This window comes from Trachypithecus francoisi, unplaced genomic scaffold, assembly GCF_009764315.1.
Source record: "Trachypithecus francoisi isolate TF-2019V2 unplaced genomic scaffold, Tfra_2.0 Lachesis_group11, whole genome shotgun sequence".
In the NCBI taxonomy this organism is placed as follows: domain Eukaryota; kingdom Metazoa; phylum Chordata; class Mammalia; order Primates; family Cercopithecidae; genus Trachypithecus; species Trachypithecus francoisi.
Window position 1 is genome coordinate 36,590,612 of NW_022681456.1, and position 23,634 is coordinate 36,614,245.

The window sequence follows — 23,634 nt, forward strand, 5'->3', positions numbered from 1 at the left end:
GAAAACCTACCAAGCTTGGGGTCTTATCTTTAGCCTCCTTAAACAAAACAATTATCAGCCAAGAATTTTGTACCCAGTGAAACTAAGTTTCATAAATGAAGGAAATATACACTCTTTTTCAGACAAACAAATGCAGAGAGAATTTGCCACTACCAAGCCAGCACTATAAGAACTGCTAAAAGGAGCTCTAAATCTTGAAACAAATCCTCAAAATACACCAAGATAGAACTTCCTCAAAGTATAAATCTCACAGGACCTATAAAACAATAATACAATGGGAAAAAACCAAGGTATTCAGGCAACAAATAGCATGATGAATAGAATAGTACCTCACATCTCAATACTAACTAATATAATACTTATATGGCCTAAATGCTCCACAGAAAAGATACAGAATGGGAAAATGGATGAGAATTCACCAAGTATCTGCTGTCTTCAAGAGACTCACCTAACACATAAGCTTAAGATAAAAGGGTGGAAAAAGATATTCTATGCAAATTGACACAAAAAGTGAGCAGGAATAGCTATTTTTATGTCAGACAAAACAAACTTTAAAGCAACAATAGTTAAAAAAGACAAAGAGGGACATTATATAATGATAAAAGGCCTTGATCAACAGGAAAATATCACAATCCTAAATATATATGTACCTAACACTGGAGCTCTCAAATGTATAAAACAATTGCTACTAGACCTAAGAAATGAGATAGACAGCAACACAATAATAGCTTCAATACTCCACTGACTGCACTAGACAGGTCATCAAGACAGAAAGTCAACAAAGAAACAATGCATTTAAACAATACCCTAGAACAAATAGACTTAACAGATACTTACAGAACATTCTACCCAACAACTGTAAAATATACACCCTATTCATCAGCACATGAAACATTCTCCATGACAGACCATATGATAGGCCAAAACAAATCTCAATAACTTTAATAAAATCAAAATTATATCATGTACTATCTCAGACCAGAGTGGAATAAAGTTGGAAATCAACTCCGAAAGGAACCCTCAGAATGCAAATACATGGAAATTAAATAATCTGCTCCTGAATGATCATTGGGTCAACAATGAAAGATGGAAATTAAGAAATTCTTTGAACTGAATGACAATAGTGACACAACCTATCAAAACTGTGATACAGCAAAAGTGGTGCTAAGAGGAAAGTTCATAGCATTAAATGCCTACATCAAGAAGTCTGAAAGAGCACAAAACCAAACCCAAATCCATCAGAAGAAAAGAATAACGAAGATCAGAACAGAACTAAATGAAACTGGAAAAAAAGTACGAAAGATAAATGAAACAAAAAGCTGGTTCTTTGAAAAGATAAATAAAACTGATAGACCATTAGTGAGATTAACCAAGAAAAGGAGAGAAGATCCAAACAAGCTCAATTAGAAACAAAATGAGAGATATTACAGCCGATTCCACAAAAGATCATTCAAGGCTACTATGAACACCTTTATGCACACAAACTAGAAAACCTAGAGGAGATAGATAAATTCCTGGAAATATACAGCCCTCCTAGATTAAACCAGGAAGAAACAGAAACTCTGAACAGACCAATAACAAGCAGTAAGATTGAAATGGTAATTAAAGGGCCGGGTGCGGTGGCTCACCCCTGTAATCCCAGCACTTTGGGAGGCCGAGGCAGGTGGATCACTTGAGGTCAGGAGTTCAAGACCAGTCTGGTCAACATGGTGAAACCCTGTCTCTACTAAAAGTACAAAAATTAGATGGGCATGGTGGCACATGCCTGTAGTCCCAGCTACTTGGGAGAGTGAGGCAGGAAAATTACTTGAACCCGGGAGGCAGAGGTTGCAGTGAGCTGAGAGCATGCCGTTGCATTACAGCCTGGGCAAAAGAGTGAGACTCCATCTCAAAAAAAGGAAAGAAAGAAATGGTAATTAAAAAACTGCCAACAACAACAACAACCAAAAGTCCAGGACTGGATGGATTCACAGCTGAATTCTATCAGACATTCAAAGAATTTGGTGGGTGCAGTGGCTGACACTTGTAATCCCAGCATTTTGGGAGGCCAAGGAGGGCCGATCACTTGAGGCCAGGAGTTCAAGACAAGCTTGGACAACATGGCAAAACTCCCATCTGTACTAAAAATACAAAAATTAGCTGGTCATGGTGGTGCAGGCCTATAATCCCAGCTACTCAGGAGGCTGAAGCACAAGAATCATTTAAACCTGGGAGGCAAAGGTTGCAGTGAGCTAAGACCATGCCACTGCACTCCAGCCTGAGTAATAGAGTGAGACTCTGCCTCGAAAAAGCAAAAAAAAAAAAGACATTCGAAGAAGAATTGGTACAAATCCTATTGACACTATTCCAAAAGATAAAAAGAGAATCCTCCCTAAATCATTCTATGAAGCCAGTATCACCCAAATACCAAACCCAGGAAAAGACTTAACAAAAAAAGAAAACTACAGACCAATATCCCCAATGAACATAAATGTAAAAATCATCCAAAAAATACTAGTGAACCAAATTCAGCAGCACATAAAAAAGATAATCCACCATGGTCAAGTGGGTTTCATACTAGGGATGCAGGGATGGTTTAACATACACAAGTCAATAAATGTGATATACCACATAAATAGAATTAAAAACAAAAATCACATGATCATCTCAATAGATGCAGAAAAAGCATTTGACAAAATCCAGCATCCCTTTATGATTAAAACCCTCAGCAAAATTGGCATAGAAGAGACATACCTTAAGGTAATAAAAGCCATCTACAACAAACTCACAGCCAACATTATACTGAATGGAGAAAAGTTGAAAGCATTCCTCCTAAGAACTAGGGACAAGACAAGGATGCCCGGTTTCACCACTTCTATTCAACATACTACTGGAAGTCCTAGCCAGAGCAGTCAGACAAGAAAAAGAAATAACGGACATCCAAATTGGTAAAGAGGAAGTCAAACTGTTGCTGTTTGCTGATGATACGATCATATCTCTAGAAAATTCTAAAGACTCATCCAAAAACCTCCTAGAACTGATAAATGAATTAAGTAAAGTTTCAGGATATGAAATTAATGTACACAAATCAGGAGCACTGCTATACACCAACAACAACTAAGCTAAGAATCAAATCAAAAACTCAACCCCTTTTGCAATAGCTGCAAAAAAAATTACTAAGGAATATGCCTAACCAAGGAGATAAAAGATCTCTACAAGGAAAACTACAGAACACTGCTGAATGAAATAATAGATGATAAAAACAAATGGAAACATATGCCCACAGAGAGGTAGAATCAATATTACAAAAATGATCATACTGCCAAAAGCAATCTACAAATTCAATGCAATTCCCATGAAAATACCACCATCATTCTTCACAGAAGCAGAAAAAGAAAATCCTAAAATTTACATGGAACCAAAAAACAACCAGCATAGCCAAAGCAAGACTAACCAAAAAGAACAAATGTGGAGGCATCTCATTACCCAACTTCAAACTATACTATAAGGCCATAGTCACCAAAACAGCATGGTACTGGTATAAAAATAGGCACATAGACCAGTGGAACAGAATAGAGAACACAGAAATAAAGCCAAACACTTATAGTCAACTGATCTTTGACAAGGCAAACAAAAACATAAAGTGGGGAAAGGACACCTTCTTCAAAAACTGGTGCTGGAATAACTGGCAAGCCACATGTAGAATAATGAAACTGGATCCTCTTCTCTCACCTATACAAAAATCAACTCAAGATGGATCAAAGATTTAAGACCTGATATCATAAAAATTATGGAAGATAACATCACAAAAACCCTTCTAGATACTGCCTTAGGCAAAGACTTCATATTCAAGAACCCAAAAGCAAATGCAACAAAAACAAAGATAAACAGATGGGACTTAATTAAACTAAAAAGCTTCTGCACAACAAGAGAAATAATCATTAGACAACCCAGAGTGGAAGAAAATCTTCGCAAACTGTACATCTGACAAAGGACTAATATTCAGAATCTACAAGGAACTCAAACAAACTAGTAAGAAAAAGAAAACAATACCATCAAAAAGTGGGCGAAGGACATGAATAGACAATTCTCAAAAGAAGATATACAAATGGCTGACAAACATGAAAACATGCCCAACATCACTAATTATCAGGAAAACACAAATCAAAACCACAATGCAAATACCATCTTGCTCCTGCAAGAATGGCCATAATCAAAAAATCAAAAAATAAATAGACGTTGGCATGGATGTGGTAAAAAGGAAACACTTTTACACTGTTGGGGGAAATACAAACTAGTACAACCACTATGGAAAACAGTGTGGAAATTCCCTAAATAATTAAAAGTAGATCTACCATTTGATCTAGCAATCCCACTACTGACAATCTCCCCAGAGGAAAAAAAGTCATTATACCAAAAAAATACTTACACGTAAACATTTATAGCAGCACAATTCACAATTGCAAAAATATGAAATCAGCCCAAATGCCCATCAATCAGTGAGTGGATAAAGAAAATGTGATACATATATGCATACATACACACCATGGAATACTAATGAGCCATAAAAAGGAATGAAATAATGGCATTCACAGCAACCTGGATGGAATTGGAGACTATTATTCTAAGTGAAGTAACTCAGGAATGAAAAGCCAAACGTCGTATGTTCTCACTCATGAGATAGGAGCTAAGCTATGAGGATGCAAATGTATAAGAATGATACAACAGACTTTGGGGGCTCAGGGGAAAGGGTGGGAGAGGGGTGAGGCAGGGTACAGCATACATTGCTCGGGTGATAGGTGCACCAAAATCTCAGAAATCACTACTAAAGAACTTATCCATGTTACCAAACACCACCTGTTCCCCAAAAGCCTATTGAAATTAAAAAATAATAAAAATTTAAAAAGAATAGTATAAAATTAGCCCAATATTACTCTGGAAAACAGAGGCAAAAATCTAATACAAATAACAGCAAACTGAATCCAGCAAAATAAATATATCATGACCAATCTGAGTTTATCTCAGAAACACAAGGTTGATCTAACATTATAAAATCAACTAAATATTAAAAAGAAAAATTATAAAAATCATCTTGATACAGTAAAATATTCATGGTAAATAGTCTTAGCAAAATAGCAGTAAAAAAATTATTTAACATGATAAAGAATAACTACCAAAAAAAAGTTAAACATCATATATAATGGTGACACACTGAAAATTTTCCCTATGGGATCAGGAAAAAGAAAAATGATCAGCCTGAATCAGACTTTCCCAGATTTCTTGGTTATTTTCAAATTTATTCTACTAGACAATATAGATTATATATTGCTACCTGTTCTCATCTATATGATAAGAGAATGTCCTCTACTCTTCAAGTTATAATGGCCTAGTTAAGCTTTATATCTAAATGAAAGATTGAGTTCTATAATTATATTACATACCATAGGTTCTGTCTCCTTGGGAGGTCTATCCAAGGGAGGAATGTACCACTGAAAGCAAAGTTCTTTGTTTGAAGCTTGTGTTACCATTTCTATTGGCATTATTTCCACATAAGATGAGCTTGAAACAGGCTTAAAAGATAAAATGGATTGTAGAGAACTATCATGATACAACTAGGGAACAAACAAAAACATCAGTTTAATTACTGGTTACATTTGTTACATATATAAAACAAATTATTTGGCTATATTGAAAAATTCTGGGATTGTCTCAGCTTGTTTTATGGAGGTAAATCTTAAAACTAACCCTGGCTTACTATAGAGAAGATTCTCCTACAGTAAAAATATGTTGGCCAGGCGCAGTGGCTCACGCCTGTAATCTCAGCACTTTGGGAGGCAGAAGCAGGTGGATCACACAGTCAGGAGTCCAAGACCAGTCTGTCCAACATGGTGAAACCTCATCTCTACCAAAGAAATACAAAAATTAGCCGGGCATGGTGGTGTGCACCTGTAATCCCAGCTACTCAGGAAGCTGAGGCAGGAGAATTGCTTGAACCTGGGAGGCAGAGGTTGCAGTGAGCTGAGATCGTGCCATTGCACTCCAGAATGGGCAACAGGACAAGACTTCATCTCAAAAAATATATACATAGATAGAGATATAGATATAGATATCTATCTATCTATATATAGGTATAGATATAGAGAGAGAGATATAGATATATATGCTTCAGAACCCAGTGAATTCAACAAATCTCTTCCACTCTGGTAAGTCTTACAGGATGAAGATCTAGCAGGGAAAATGCCCATGCCACCATTTCAGTCTCAACATCACCACTGTTTCTAGGAACACCTATTTGGTTTCTGGTTTTTTCACTGGTGAATATACTAAGGGTGTGGTTATAAATTACTATTATTTTTCCAATAGTATTTTTTTTGCAATGCCATATGGAAAATAAGACAAATTTTGCTCCAAAGTCTAAAATCCATTCCTCTAAAATCCCCTTGCTCTGAAAATTTAAAATCCTCCTCTCCTTAAATGAATGTGGCTGATTTGTAAGTTTGGTCCGTGATGAATATGGGCCCAGCTTCTTTTATGTAATTTTGGTCACTGAATGAGGAATCTTCAAGACATATAAATGTATAGAATGCAATTGCCAAGTTGGTAAATTACTTAGTTTTTTAAGGTAACTGAAAAAGCAAAGCATGGTTGCTAATGATCAACAAAACAACAGGCTAGCCATAGAGATAATAATGGTAAAAACAATATTTCAAGTCTAAAAAGGACCGTCTGAGATTGCAGTGAGCCAATATCATGCCACTGCACTCCAGCCTGGGCGACAGAGCGAGACTCAGTCTCAAGAAAAAAAAAAAATGACCTTCTTCAATGAAGTGCAAACTACTTTCAATATTAACTTCTTGTTATGCCCAAGATTATAGCATGACAGCTGGGAAGTGGTCCCTCTATTTCAGTCTTTTTGATATCTAAGGCCTGTCAAGGTTTGATGACCAAGGAGTATTTGTCAGTGGCCAAAAAGAAATGCCTGGCGTTTCTATAAGGCTTTGTCCTTCCCATTATTTCTGAGCCTATTCAAGATATAATATGACTGTGAATGTAAGTCTTCAAAATAAAATAAAAACGGAAATAAAAACACTGACCTTTCAAGTTGTCTACTGATAAAAGAAAAAATGTTTTGACTGAAAAGTAATATTAAATGTGAAAAGTTTTCTAAATGTCTAGAGACAATCTTAAAAGGCTATTATAAACCAGAATCCTTGCTTCTAACAGCATGACCAAAATACACAATAAGCAAGATTAGCAGGGTTAAACAATCATTTGTACGTGCTTAATTAAGAGTAATTTTATGTCAGGCAGTTCATCAAAAAAGAAAAAAACAAATAATTGATTCAAAAAATAATTTCTTAAATTTCTTCATATCTGAGTGACTTTCAGAGGTTCTGACAACTATTTTAGCAAATATTCATATTCAATAACTAGATAAGTATTGAAAAGTAAAAATACCTTTTATTTCAATATGTGCATTGTTTATTAGCAGAGCAGTCTAATAATGATAAATTATAAACATAAGTCAATATCAAAATAGGTATTTAATTTTCCATTACCTTTCAAATACTATAATATGTAGTTGCCAAGAGGACTCATTACATATGCTAACTGATGAATTATACACTGAGTACTTTTATTCTATTTTTTTTATTCTTTGAAAGAAATAAAACAACAGGCCTATCAGGAGAACCCTGATTTGCCACAGTCCTATAAACAATAAAGCAGCTCACGCTAGTCAGATATTTAACCTTACACTGACTGTCACAGGCATACAGTCCAAGCATGAATAACTCAGCATTACACACAATTTTAATCATATTCTTTTTGGGGAATTTTTAATGTAACTTGCTTGCCACCTTTGTTTTTCCATCACAAAGCTCCGAAAGACTTCACAACATGCAGAATCACACAACTGATGAGCACAACACAGCAATGATTGTTCTGGAAAGGCATCTACTTCTTTGTGGGGGAAAGTAGGTTTAAGTGTCAAATTATGGAACGAGTTTGATTGAAAATAGCCTCCTGAGTGATTAAAGGTTCAAAAATGTTATTATAAAAATCAGCCAAGCTTGGAGTTTATATATATATATATATAAATCCAAAAGGCTTTATGCTCATTAGCTGTCTACCCCAGTGAAACGAACACATGATGAGGTGGTTTGCACCTGTCAGGCAAGAGACAGTGATCTCCAGAGCTGATTATCCTGGGGAGTGTTAAACTAATTATATCAAAAAAGAGCAAATAGGGTGAAACAACTCTTTGATAACACTGCTGCCATTAGAAATATCACATGTATTTTCAATGTATTCAAGCTTGAACATTTGGAGCATAATCTTTGGGAAATGGGTAATGATAGACTGCCCTTAATACTAAAATACTCAAGCAGAGTTCCTTTTAGAATAGTATTTAAGAAATCACACCTATTAGTTTCTGAACTCTTAGATAATATTCACAAGAATAGATCAATTGAAACTATTGTTCTCAGTCTTCCTGTCTTCTGCCTCTTACTCCAAAATGCCTGAGGTATCTGTGACACCTGGCAGTAATCCTCAAAGACAGTCTCAGTTCCCAGGAGGGGTGAATCTGAATCTGGTGTTAGATGGCAACGATGTCATTCTACTCCCACTGAGCGCTTCTGTGTGCAGGGCCAGACATTAACATGACCTTCCCGGCCTGCTCACCTCCTCACTCACTCCTTCCCATGGAGGAGTGTTGCTCGATTGCTGAATCTGGGAAAAAGAACTTTGGGCATGCCTATTTCTGTGCTTTCTTCCTGGGAGTAAAATGTTTGCAGGAAGTGAACACTCTCTGCTCCCCATGTAACAGATTTTAAGAAGCCTGTCCCCACGTGAGGAGCCTGAAATGACCCAATAATATGAGGCCAGATTAGTAAATCTGTCTACTTTGGTACTCATTACTATGAAGATCATTTCACCAATAAATATAAGCGACATCCTATAATATCAACTTCATGACTCCTAAAGATGAGCACTTTTAAATCCCAATCTGTTTTACTCTTTTATCTTATTTCCTGAATGATTTAGAATCTGGGCACAGAATGGGGTTGCTAAGCATCGGGCATGCCACAATATCCCAGTATCTGGGAAGAGAGAGGAAGTCGTTTGAAAAATCTTCCAGTGTGCTTTCAATACATTGCACTGAGGGCCACTGCATGACCCCAACTGAGAATCATTTCTTTAACTGGATTCTTAAAAATACCTTAATAGGTCTTTCCACTACTTTTAAAAACTTACAATTTATTAACAGTCATCTGACTCTCTTGAGTAGGGAAGAAATGTTCAAAAGAGTGATGTTTTTAAAAATATATAATTATTGGCCAGGTACAGTGGCTCATGCCTGTAATCCCAGCACTTTGGGAGACCGAGGTGGGTGGATCACGAGGTCAGGAGATCAAGACCATCCTGGCTAACATGGTGAAACCCCGTCTCTACTAAAAATACAAAAAATTAGCTGGGCATGGTGGTGGGTGCCTGTAGTCCCAGCTACTCAGGAGGCTGAGGCAGGAGAATGGCGTGAACCCGGGAGGCAGAGCTTGCAGTGAGCTGAGATCGCGCAACTGCACTCCGGCCTGGGCGACAGAGCAAGACTTCGTCTCAAAAAAAAAAAAAAGTATAATTATCTACCCAAAACATAAGGCTGCTATATTCTAGTAGGATAAGATAAGCAAGGGTCACCATTCTGGAACAAGCCACATTATCAGTTCTCTGGGAACTTCTCTGGGAGAGCTGGCAACAGTAACATGAATTTATCTTATATGGGAAAATCTATAGCTATAAAAATTAAAGAGTTCAATGGTAAAGTCCAAAGTAGAGATAATTCAAAATACATCAGTGATTTTTTTTCTAGTTTTGAAAGAATTCTGTACAACTTATTCATTTCACAAATATGTATTGGAAGTTTACAATATGCTATGTCCACTTGAGTTTTCTACAAGAATCTCCAATTCTGTATCTACAAAGCAGAAAAATGTGCTCATCCTCCTGCCTCCCCTGTATGTGCTAATGATGTCACCATGCACTAATGATCACAGATAGAAGTTCCAAATGGTACAAGAGGCTCTAGTCATTTCCTCTTCACTTTCCAGGTCCAAAGAGTCACAAAACTGTTGTTGTTGTTTTCAGTGTTACTTAAGCAAATATGTTTTACAGCATCTCTTCCTTTCCATTCTTGTGTCATAAGCTTCATTACTTCATCACCTGTCTCTTAAATAACTCACTTTTTCAGGAGGCTGAGACAGAAGAATCTCTTGAACCCAGGAGGCAGAGGTGGCAGTGAGCCAAGATCACACCACTGCACTCCAGCCTGGGCAACAGAGAGAGACTCTGTCTCCAAAAAAAAAAAAAAAAAAAAAAAAAAAGCCTCACTTTTTCATCTATCCTTTGCCAATCAGCCCTACTGAAAGTAAAACTAAGATGTACTAATTTTAATTTTCCCATTATTTCTGCTAGTATTAATCCTGCCATTTTCTCTTAAAAAACATCTCTGAAATAAAGTAACTTTCCTCTGTTTTAACCCTGTCACTGTTTCTCTACCACCACACTAAGACTATATGTACAGGGACTATGCTTTATCCATCCTTTGTTTCTCCACCAACTAAGAGTGTCTCTGGCACACAGTAGGTATTCAACATAGGTTGGCTGAATATCAATTTCAAATACATATTCTTATTTTTAAATAAAATCCTTTACTTTTTCAGTATCTTTTATCACATTCATTTTGGAAGTTTATCCAAACTACTATTATTCAAGACTTTAGTAGCTTTAATTTTTAAAAATCTCCATTTATATTCCTCTTTCTATGTCTCTACAATCAGTATCTTAAAATGTTTCCATATTACATATCTTGGGAAAATGTATCCAATTTAATAACACTTTTCCAAATAAAAAGCCTTTGCACTTTTATTTTAAAGTGTTACCTCTATTATTTATTCACACTCACGATTGCAAAAAGTACCCACAATGAATAATTTTTATCACGCATTTAAAACCAAGGTACAGAAATTGGGCACGGATTTAGACACTCTCAGTCTAGCTTTCTTATAGGGTGATGATACTGAAATTTGTGTAACTTCTTGGCAAAATAGTCGCTTGAGAGATGCTGTTTTGTGCAGGAATACAGAGACTTCTGAGGCACTTTAAAAGACTCATGAAAACAAGACTGAACAATTGAAATGTGAACTGTCCTAAAATCCCAGGATGTTTGGTTGAGCTATCCACATGGCAACACAGGAAAGAGCCTTCCCTAGAACTGTGAGGGAACTAGAAATCTTTGTGCCAGCATGGAAGCTAATGTGCTTCCTTCTGAAATATAAGGATGATTCCAATAAGTTTTATGTAAACATATGATATTTCAAAACATGTTACCTTGGCAGATGATTCACGTAATTCTTTTTCTGAAAGAGGGGGACTTTCCAGTTGACAAAGAAGTTCTTTTGGAAATTCATCAATACAAGAAGAAGAATACAGCTGTAAGAATTTTTTAAGGAAAAAATGCACTTCTTTCTGGCGCAAAATCAACTCAGAGTTGTAAAGGGATGTGAGAAGTGTATCATCTGGCAAAGAAATTCCAGATACTGGTGTTGCAGATGCTTAGGAAAGAAAAATACCTTAGTTTAGGTTAATGTTAGAAAACGGGATGATCTCAACATTGTTGGTATTTGCTCACTAACCACTATCTTTACATATTCTCACCTCCACTAAAGGCTGCCAATGACCTTCCTCTGTTTTTAGGGCTTATACACTAATGGAATTGTTTCTTGCCACGGAAGGAAAGAAAACTTCAGGCCAGGTGCAGTGGCTTATGCCTATAATCCTAGCACTTTGCGAGACTGAGATGGAAGGATCACCTGAGGTCAGGAGTTTGAGACCAGCCTAGCCAAAACACTGAAACCCTATCTCTACTAAAAATATAAAAATTAGCTGGGCATGATGGCACATGCCTGTAATCCCAGCTACTCAGGAGCCTGAGGCAGGAGAATCACTTGAATCTGGGAGGTGAAGGTTGCAGTGAGCCAAGATTGCACCACTGCACACCAGCCTGGGTGACAATTAGAAAAAAAAGATTAAAAAAAGAAAATTCCAGAGGCACATGAGGCTAATGCTTAGTTTTAGGTATTAACAATGGTGTCATATATTCCATGTACCTATTTTCTTTTGGGTTCCCCCTAAAACAGATTCTAAGGTAAGAATTTGTGGACAGTTTATTTGAAAAGTCATTTCAAGAAGCACAAGTGAGGGAATGGACAAAATGTGACAGAGAAAAGAAAAAGAGCCAATAAGGGCGAGTAAATGAGTGGGTTACAGCCTTGGGCAGTGAGGGCTCAGTCCCACTGGGGACCTTCTGACAAACCACGTACAACTATCCCATTAAGAGACTGAGAAGCTGGTATGTTTATCTAGGAGCTCCCTACCTCAATAGTTGAAGGTTACTCCTGTGTCTGTGGAAACCCTGTCTGCAGGCTGGTCAAACCTCAGTAGCTTCAAAGAAAGCCCAGGGCAGAAAAGCAGTACGACATGGCACTTGTGGTGGGAAGTGCCAGCAGGTGAATTCAGAGGTGATCAGAGTGGCTGAAGGGCAAGGGATCACCAGAGCTGGCTGCACTGGCTCTTCTTCATGTCCTTTCCCTCTGAACTTCCCTTGCTCTAGCCCTCGTCACCATGAACCTTTTTGTCCTGACACCTTTCAGAGGGCTTGTTAGTTCCTGGTAACTGTGCTTAGCAACTCTGTGACTCAGCCTATTTGCCCTGCTGGTTTCCCCATCACTGTGTCCTGACATGGGTCAAATTACCTATTCTGACTGTTTGCACTGATGGGTAACACTGGATCACCAACATCACGAGCACAGATACAACAACAATGTCACACAATCACAAGGGGGACTGATGTGAAGCAGATTTTATCAGTTTTTCTGGATATTTTTTAGATAGCACCAATGATTTAAAAAAAAAAAAAAAAAACTCCATGGAATTAATATCCCATCTGAAGTCTTGCATTTCTTCCCTTTGACATACTGGCTACTGGACCACTCTTTCTCTAAAGCCAAAATGTCATCTTGTTCATTTCATAAACTGTCACATTGGAATCACTAGTTCTCAACTGCTCTGAGCCATGGACCACTTTGGCAGTGGTCTTAGAAAGCCTCTGGATGCCTCCTTATCATAATGTTTTTAAACATATGAAATAATATATAGAGAATTTCTAAAGAAACCCATTACATTGAAATACTATTCTATCCAAAGATGCATGTATCCCAGGTTAAGAACCCATGAAATTTTCATCTTCTGATGACAGTCACTCAGAAAGATGTCAAAGTATCTTATAATTCTCAACAAGAAACACGACTTAAACAGGAATTAGAAAGAAATATGTTCTCTCTTAACACATCAAAAACCTACCTAGCAGTTTGCTCAGATTATTAATCCTCTGAAGGTGAATATAGTAGCGCAGTAGAAGGATCCATGTAATATCCACTTTGGTCTGAGTCTTTTTTCTACCATCTGTGCTGTCACACACATCATCATTTTGGTACAAAAATGTACAGGAAGTCTGGAAGAGGACTTGGTAGTTGTCTGAAAGTGAAAAACTTTTTTTTGTAATACAATGGTATGCTTTCCTTGAAAAACAATCACGAACAGAAAAAAAGCACAGCTCATAAAGGAAATGCTGACATATGATACTACATTCAATAAAAGTCTTTTGTATCACGCAGACACCAAACACGAAGTTAAAAGACCAACCACAGACTGAGAAAAAGATATTTAATATATATATGTGAATTATCCTTCTCTAATATGTGTAAACACCTTGTACCAATCAACAAACAAATGTCAAGCAACACAATTTCAACAGGCAATTCATAGAAAAAGTGGGCAAAGAATATCAACAGGCAATTCATAGAAAAGTAAACCCAAATGACCAAAATTTTTAGCATCACTAAAAATTAGAAAAAGGCAAATTAAAATGAATTACCATTTCATATCCCTTAGGAACTGATAGATACCAAAATCTGAAAATAATAAATATTGGTAATAATGTGAAGAAATTGGAATGTTCACACATTACTTGTGAGGGCAACTATTTGGAAAGCAATTTGGCAAGATCTAAGAAAAGTGAAAATGCAGATACCCATAAATGTGTACCAAGAGGTTTGCACAAAGTACTGCTTGCAATATTAAAAAAAGGAAACTTTAAAATATAAACAGGAGTCTAATCATTTGAAGCCATTTAAAGTGAATGAATTAGATCTATATGGGAGAAAATATTGTGTGGAATCTCAGTTCAGATCCCAGCTGTACACTCACTAGTGTGTGACCTTGAATCTCTCTGTGCCTTGGGCCTCTCTGGGCTTTTGATTCTCCTCTCCTCCCCTCTCCTCCTCTCTCGTCCCCTCTCCTCCCCTCCTCTCTCCTCCCCCCCGCCCTTTTTTTTTTTTTTGAGATGGAGTTTCACCTTTGTTGCCCAGGCTGGACTGCAATGGTGTGAACTTGGCTCACCGCAACCTCCTCCTCCTGGGTTCAAGCGATTCTCCTGCCTCAGCCTTCCGAGTAGCTGGGATTGCAGGCATGTGTCACCACGACCAGATAATTTTGTAATTTTGTGTTTTTATTAGAAACGGGGTTTCTCCATGTTGGTCAGCCTGGTCTTGACCTCCCAACCTCAGGTGATCCGCCTGCCTCGGCCTCCCAAAGAACTGGGATTACAGGCATGGGCCACTGCGCCTGACCTCTTACTTTTCTTTAAAATAGGCACTATAAGAGTAATGATGGATAGATCCTGACAACATATACTCAGTCAGCACAGGTTCCAGGCGATATAGAGTATGATACCATTTGTGTAAGTTTGAAAACAATATGATTATTTGTATCATTTACATGCAAATAAATAATATTTGATTAGAATACTGGTTGTCTCTGGGAAGCGATAAAAGGAAGAGAAATAGAATCTTCTATGGTTAATGGCCTATGCATGTTTTCTTGAATAAGATGAATCTCTACATACTCACCATCCACCTTGGAATACAAATTCCCAGTACTTTGGGAGTATCTTATAACCTCTCTCTACTTCCATTTCTCTCTCACTGCCTGAGCTCATGTCCCAGAAATAATCACTATCCAAAATTTTGTGTTACTAATCCCTTATCTGTCCTTTACTCTTTAAACATATACATTACATAACATGTAATAAATAAAACATTGTTAACTTTATCTTTTTAGAACTTTATAGGAAGAGAATCATATTGAGTGCATTTATCTATTATTTTCTTTTTCCTTTAAACACTAGGCTTTGAAAATTCATCCAGGCTAATGCAGGTAAATGTTGTTCACTTTTTTTCTGTTATTATGTAGTATTTCAGTATAGGAATATATCACAACTTATGTATCTATTCTACCATTGATGGACATGTGATTTCTTTCTAATTTTGTTTTATTTTGGTCTTTACTGTTATGAACAAGGCTGCTACAAATTTTGAGTACATATTGTCTGGCGCATACGTGCACAAACTACCTGGAGGTGGAATTAGTAGGTTGTTCCTTTTTAGGTGTCTTTTGATCAATCTTGCCTTTTGTCCTTTTATATAAATTTTGACCAATCTTGCCTTTTGTTCTCTTATATAAATTTTAGCATCAGTTTGTCAAATTCCACAAAATAGAACCTATTACTAAACTACATTAAATCTATCAATCATTTTTAGAATACTTGGCATTTATCAATACTGAACCTTCTTAACTATAAACATGGTATGTTTTCTTGTCTCTTTCAATGAAATTTTACAATTGTTTCACAACTTTCATTAGATTAGTCCCTAAAGGTCTTATTTTTTTTGTAGTTATTGTAATAACATCTTTTAAAAATACATTTTCTGTTAAAAATGTATAGAAATAAAATCTTACATCCAGCAACCTTGCTAAATATTTTTTATTGCCTATACATCTTGGGAAGTTTCTATGTGAATAATCTGTAGTGAAAGATGGATTTTTTTCTTCTTTCCCATTATTTGTACTTCTTATTTCTTTTCCTTACATTATTCTGCAGGGTAGGACTTCCAGAACAATTGTGAATCAAAGTAACAATAGCATTTTCTTACTCTTGATTTTAAAGGTAATAGTTTTAGCATTTGAATATTGATTATAAATATAGTTGGCATGTTTTCCCACTTGTAACTTTTTCAAATTAATATTTTTTAATTCCCAGTTTTAGAATCATAAATGGTTGTTGAATTTTATTGAATTTTTCTGTACCTATTTGAGATGATTATTATTTTTCTCTTTCAATCTATTAAAGTAGTGACTTAGTTCAACAGATTTTCTAATGTTGAATTACATTTGCATTTCTGGAAATAATCCAATTTGACATGATGTGTCTTTTAATATGCTGCTTATTTTGATCAAAGTCAAACATTTACATAATCAAAAATAAAATTCCCTCTCCCAGAGACAAGCATTTTTAACCATTTGTACTTCAGTTCTTCTAGCAGTTAGTTCCAACTCTTAAAATAATTTCCTTATAGCATTTTCCTAAACTATCAGTTTTAGAAAATATATCTAGTGACTTTTTCTGTGACAGAAGAAATATGAGCTCATAAAACCATTCCTCTTCACTTCAAAATGTTTATAGTTATATCACCATTTTTAGTTCCCCTATTTTTATACATCAACAATATTCTAAAAGCTCTTTCTGGTTCCACCAAATACAAGTCGTATCTCTTGATGTCTTCCTTTGTATTCTAATAGTACCTGCATCCCTTTATGACCTTCTCCTTGCTGGGCTTTCTATTTCAAAAGTTGGTAACATTTACATTCTGTTCTATACTCATAACAAACCCTTCATTGTTTTGTCAATAAGTTGAAAATCAATAAATAATACATTATTATGATTGTATAGGAATTGTTTGCTTCAATATGATTAAATTACTTTCACTAAGGGTCACTGTCAAAACTTGTGACCCACAAAGGGTAAAATTCTCAGCATAAAGGTCAAAGGGATCGTTTTTACTCACACCAGCCTCTAAATCAGGTCATATTCTAATTCACTTCATATTTGGACCATGAATATTTAAAGAATATTTTTCCCTAGAATTTCTGAATGTCTTTTCTTCCTTGTTGAGAGAAGCAATATTTGCACTCTTCACCGTATTCCTAATATCATCCAGCTTTTTAGTCATTCTATCTGTTGCCTAGAATCCATTCATGCTATTGGAGACATACTTGAGATCACAAACTTGCCACTCCAGTTTGTACTGATGTATTTCTAGACTACTGCATAGCTGGCAACTCTGATGGCCCTTTCCTCTCTTCCTCTTTCTTTCTTTTTTCTATATTACATCTACTTCTTTCTTCATTTGCAACTCTGTGTGCTAGGGTGCATTCCCAAGTAACTTTTTTTTTAAAAGTTCACCAAAAGTTAACCACTGGCATCTTTACAAGGCCCTTGTACTTGATTGATCATTTAGTGAAATATATAATTTTAGCTGACACTCATTTTTCCCTTAAACTTCAAAGGCCTTGCTCTGTGGCTTTCCAGCATCTGCTACTGCTGGTGAGAAGCCTGATGCTAGTCAAATTCTCATTCCTTTCTCATTGGACTGAACTTCCCCATCTGGAATATTTTTTGTCAACTCCTCGTTATCTGTGATTATTTAAAATTTCATTTTGGACCTAGGTCTAGTCTTTTTCATTCATGCTGCTTGGAACACAATAGGCCTTTTCAACTTGAACTGATCTCTGTTCAATCCTGCAAACTATTCTTGTATTTGTTTCTGTAATGATCACCTCCTATTTTTTCCTTTATCTCTATCTTGAATATCAGTTAGTTGAAAGTTGAAAATTCTTTGCTGAGTCAGTCCTTTTCTCTTTCTCTCTCCCTCTCCTCTCTCTCACCCCACATAGTGGACACTTGATTTATGACAGAGGTAACACTACAGTGTTGTAAAGAAGGGGTTTTCTAAAATACACTGTTCTGGGTTAAATGTGTATACATACAGAAAAAAGTTAATATTAATTTCAGCCTCACACCACACACAAAAATAGACTCTGGGTGAACTGTAGATCTAAATGTGAAAGATTAAAAATGATAAAAACATCGAAGGTACCTTTATGATTTTTGTTTAGGAAAAGATTTCTGAAACTGAACACAAAAAGCATACAAACCATTATAAGGATTAATTTGGCATAAAAATTATAAACTTTGGATAATCAAAAGAAACTACTACTGAATAAAAAGGTAAAACAAAGAATGGGAAAAGATATTTGCAATAATCTACCAAAGGGTCATATCCAGAGTATATCAAGAATGCCCCCCATATCTCTAAATCAAAGACAGAAAACTCCCAGGAAAAGTAGACATCATTTGAGAAAAAGTTCACCCCCCAAAACTATGCAAGAGCCAATGTACCATATATAATAGTGTTCAATCTCTTTTTTTTTTGAGGCAGAGTCTCACTCTGTCGCCCAGGCTGGAGTGCAGTGGCCGGATCTCAGCTCACTGCAAACTCCGCCTCCCGGGTTCACGCCATTCTCCTGCCTCAGCCTCCCGAGTAGCTGGGACTACAGGCGCCCGCCACCTCGTCCGGCTAGTTTTTTGTATTTTTTAGTAAAGATGGGGTTTCACTGTGTTAGCCAGGATGGTTTCGATCTCCTGACCTCGTGATCCGCCCGTCTCGGCCTCCCAAAGTGCTGGGATTACAGGCTTGAGCCACCGCGCCCGGCCAGTGTTCAATCTCTTTTGTCATCAAAATAAATTTCAAATTAAGACCACTTAATCTTAATTGCAATCTGGACTACTGCATAGCTGGCAACACTGAGGGCCCTTTCCTCTCTTCCCTTCTTTTTTCTGTATTACATCTACTTCTTTCTTCATTTGCAACCCTGTGTGCTGGGGTGAATTCTCAAGTAACTTTCTTTTTAAAAAGTTCACCAAAAGTAAACCACTGTAGTCTTTACAAGACCCTGTACTTGATTGGTCATGTAGTGAAATATATAATTAATATGCATGTTAATATATAAATTAATATATAAATAATATATAATTAATATAAGATTTCATGTAGTGAAATCTTAATTGCAATTAAGATTAAGTGGTCTTCTTGGCAATACCCACTAAAGCTAAAATCATCTATGTCTTATGACCAGCAATTCCACTCCTTGGCATATTATAAAAACACATACATCTGTGCACAAAAATGTCACGTACAAATATATTCATAGCAGCATTATTCATAACCCCAAATGTTTACCAACAGTAGAATGGACACTCAATTGTGCTATTATGCCCACCAAAAGAAAGAATCACACAAACATAAGGGTGAACAGAAGTCAGACAGAAAAGAATACAGACTATATGATTTCATTTATGCAAAATTCAAAAGCTGGCCAAACTAATCTATCCGTTACAAATCAGAAAGAAGAGAGGTTACTAGGGGCCAGAAGGGAACACGATGTAGACTTCTGGGGTGCTGGTCTTATTCCATTTCTTGACCTAGTGATGGTTACATGGGTGTTTCCTTTGTGATAATTAATGAAGCTGTAAATTCGTAATTTGTGAGGTATTTTTGTTTTTTGTTTTTTGAGAGGGAGTTTCACTCTTGTTGCCCAGGCTGGAGTGCAATGGCATGATCTCGGCTCATTGCGACCTCTGCCTCCTGGGTCCAAGAGATGCTCCTGCCTCAGTCTCCCAAGTAGCCTGGATTACAGGTGCCTGCCCCCATGCCTAGCTAATTTTTGTATTTTCAGTACAGATGGGGTTTCACCATGTTGGCCAGGCTGGTCTTGAACTCCTGACCTCAGGTGATCCGCCCACCTTGGACTCCCAACGTGCTGCGATTACAGGCGTGAGTCATTGCGCCTGGCCATGATTTGTGTTCTTTTCCGTATATATTGTATAATAGAGTAAAACGCTTAGTTCTTAAACAACAATTTTGTGGTGACTTCCAATCTGAAGACGTTCATATAATATTGGCACGTCCCTTTTTCCCCTGAAAATTATCCCAAAACAACAAAGAAAACAAGTAACAAAAACACAAATTCCATTTTCAGTAAATCAGAGAAGAGCTAAAAATCCTAAGCCGCAAAATGTGTAGAATAATGCCCAAGGCAGTTGTTATCAAGTAGAATGTACAAAGAAGGATGCAGGTGATGCTACTAAGATGTAAATCTCAGGAAGAAATTGCAAAGTATACTTCTTGATGATGAGCTGTGCATTTCTGAAAAGTATTATAGTGACAGTCAAGCTGAAGAATTGTTTTGAGACCAATTGTTCATAAAGAAAAAAGATTTTAAAATTGTAAACCTATATGTGATGAGCCAAAAAAAAAATTATTTGTTGCAGCCTTTCAAACTAAAAGCTAGATAAACGCATTAGAGAAATGTACACAAAAACCTAGAGACTAATAAAATTTTATATAGTTGATACTGATGAATGCACATTCTGAGGTCTAAGACCAAAATATTCCATTTGCAGTAATCACCCATGGATAAAAATTTAGTCGATGAAATCATGGCACTTTCCAGTAATAAAATAACTTGTTAGATTTTAAACGTAGCTGCAAACATAAAGACCCAGTTCATAACTCATCTGCAAAATTATACTTTTGCCTTGTAAATGGCTGAAAACTTTTTAAAGAAGCATGCTTAGATTACCTTTTGTTTTTATTTTTAAAATTTGTATGAGTACATAACAGATGTACTACAAATGGCTCACATTTACAGATGTGGCTAGACTTGCAGTTTTGCTTATATTTGTCTAACAGTATCAGCATACACTATTCAAAGAAGATCTCTTCCTATGTGAATGATTGGCAACTTTTTTTGAATCTAATGGTCTATCCTGGAATACCTGTGTTAGCATTTGGCATTGATGGCACAAAAGCAATGGTAAATTTAATGGCCAGTGCCTTAGCAGGAATGTAGGAAGGTAGTGGCACCAAACCATCCTAGCAGTGCTTGCATTCTTCATTGCCATGCCCTCACAGTAGAATGAACACATTGATTTAAATGTCAGTTTCATTTAAGAATATCCTTGACAGGGCGAGCGCAGTGGCTCACACCTGTAATCCCAGCACTTTGGGAGGCCAAGGCGGGTGGATCACCTGAGATCAGGAGTTCGAGACCAGCCTGACCAACATGGAGAAACCCCGTCTCTACTAAAAATACAAAATTAGCCAGGCGTGGTGGCGCATGCCTGTAATCCCAGCTACTCGGGAGGCTGAGGCAGGAGAATCTCTTGAACCTGGGAGGCGGAGGTTGTGCGGAGCCGAGATCGCGCCATTGCACTCCAGCCTGGGCAACAAGAGCAAAACTCCATCTCAAAAAAAAAAAAAGAATATCTTTGATGAAGCAGTAAAAGTTGTTAATGTTATTAACTATTGACCCTTGAGCACACACCTTTTTCATCTTTTCTGTGATAAAATGGGAAGCACACAAAAAGCACTCCTACTGCATACTGAAGTACAATGGCTGTCTCCAGGAAAAGCACCTAAGTGATTCTTTGAGTTGCAAACTGAATGACTACTTTTACTTTTTTTTTCATGGACAGCCATTTTTACTGAAAGAACAGCTGACAAGACAAAGTGTTTTCAGACTTAGGTAGGAGGAAACGTTTGTTCAAAAATGAAAGAAGTATACCTGACTTCCAGGGAAATAACTGACAGGTGTGCTGCCAAAGATAAAATTCAAGTTTTGAAGTAACGGAAAACTTGTATCTACCACTATGAACGTTTCAATACTTAGAATTTTCTGATAGGAATTGTGGTGACATTTTCACATGTTTTATATTGTTCAATAAAATGTATACATGTTTAGAAGACCTGCATATTTGAAGTCCATATTTTCCAAATGCATAATACACACTGTTACAAAATCATGCATGGGTAAAAGATATCATCCAATCACAAGACAGACTAATGTATTTTGATATAACAGAGTTCAAAAAATTTAATGATATAGTTTCAGATTCTACTTTGGAACTAACTTTTAAGAAACTACCACTTACCCAGTTCTGGTTTAGTTTCAAAGAAGACTATCGATAATTATCTGAAAAGGCTGTTGAAATACTCCTCCATTTTCTAACTACATATCTGTGTGAGGCTGGATTTTTTTTTTAATTATTTCAACCAAAACATCATATTGCAGCAGATTGACTGCAGAAGTAGGTATGAGAATTCAACTATCTTTTATTGAGTCAGACATTAACAAGATCTGTAATATGTTATTTATGTTAACTTGTAATGAGTTTATTACTATTCCTTTTTTTTTTTTTTTTTTTTGAGACGGAGTCTCGCTCTGTCTCCCAGGCTGGAGTGCAGTGGCCGGATCTCAGCTCACTGCAAGCTCCGCCTCCCGGGTTTACGCCATTCTCCTGCCTCAGCCTCCCGAGCAGCTGGGACCACAGGCGCCCGCCACCTCGCCCGGCTAGTTTTTTGTATTTTTTAGTAGAGACGGGATGGTCTCGTGTTAGCCCACGATGTTAGCCCACTGTGTTAGCCCGGATGGTCTCGATCTCCTGACCTCGTGATCCACCCGTCTCGGCCTCCCAAAGTGCTGGGATTACAGGCTTGAGCCACCGCGCCCGGCCTACTATTCTTTTTAAATTAGTTAATAAACTTTAATTTTTTAGCTTTAATTTCTAACAGAACTGTATATTTTCTATACTAATAGATTTGTCTAATTATTTTACCTAAAGTAAATCTGGGTAAATTATATTTTCCCAGGAAATTACAAGTTGCATAGAAGTTTTCAAATTTGCTTAAAGTTGAACCAAAAAATCTTTAAAAATTTAATTTCTTAAAATCAGTGATTACTTTTTTCTTATCATTTGTGAGAGGTTTTCTTTTTGCTATAACTAATTTTCCTGAAAAAGTTGGCTAATAGTTTTTCCCCTAAAATTACAACTTTCTAATTTTATTGGTTTTGTTTCCTAATTTAATGTATACATATTGTAAAGTTATCTGAAATAATAACATCAAACATACCCCACATATCAATACATTCACATTTAAATCACCTATTACAAGAAAAATACTATCAGGCCTTATAAGAAAGAAAACCCAACTCTATGCCCTATATAAAAGCATATTTAAAATAAAATTATTTCAACAGTTTGAAAATAAAAACATGGGAAAATGTGTAGCAAGAAACTGTAAACCAAAAGAAAGCAATATTTGTGATCTCAGTACTAGGCAAGGTAGAATTATGGCCAAAAAGTGAAACAAAAGTCGGGACCTTTATAATGTTAAAGGGTGTCATTCACAATAAAGATATAATACTTAAGAATATTCACAGTCCAAGTAACATCTTGTCAATAAAAACAAAAACTAGAGATATAAGAGGAGGAACAAGTATGTGAGCAGCAGAGGACCTCTGTTCACCTTGTCCAGGTGTTGTCAAACTCTAGCCCATGGGCGAAATCTGGCCACACGTGTTTACGTGGGACTCATGAGCTAAAAATGGTTTTTACATTTTTAATGGTTGGAAAAAAATTAAAAGAATAACATTTTGTGTTACACGATAATCATATGAAACTTAAATGTCAATGTCCACAGTGACTTTTTTTGGGGGGTGGGGGACGGAATCTCACTCTGTTGCTCGGGTTGGAGTGCAGTAGCGCCATCTCAGCTCACTGCAACCTCCACCTTCTGG

General features: G+C 36.6%; 1 protein-coding gene across 1 annotated transcript in view; it reads right to left on the reverse strand.

The window, feature by feature from the left end:
• CFAP54 (cilia and flagella associated protein 54) overlaps positions 1-23,634 on the reverse strand; it is a 373,684-nt gene that overhangs the window by 83,538 nt on the left and 266,512 nt on the right. Inside the window, exons 62-64 of the mRNA XM_033220975.1 lie at positions 13,399-13,572; positions 11,368-11,591; positions 5,421-5,591 (exon numbers count right to left, since the gene is read on the reverse strand). Of these exons, the coding sequence (XP_033076866.1) occupies positions 5,421-5,591; positions 11,368-11,591; positions 13,399-13,572 (569 nt within the window). The remainder of the gene's footprint in view (positions 1-5,420; positions 5,592-11,367; positions 11,592-13,398; positions 13,573-23,634) is intronic.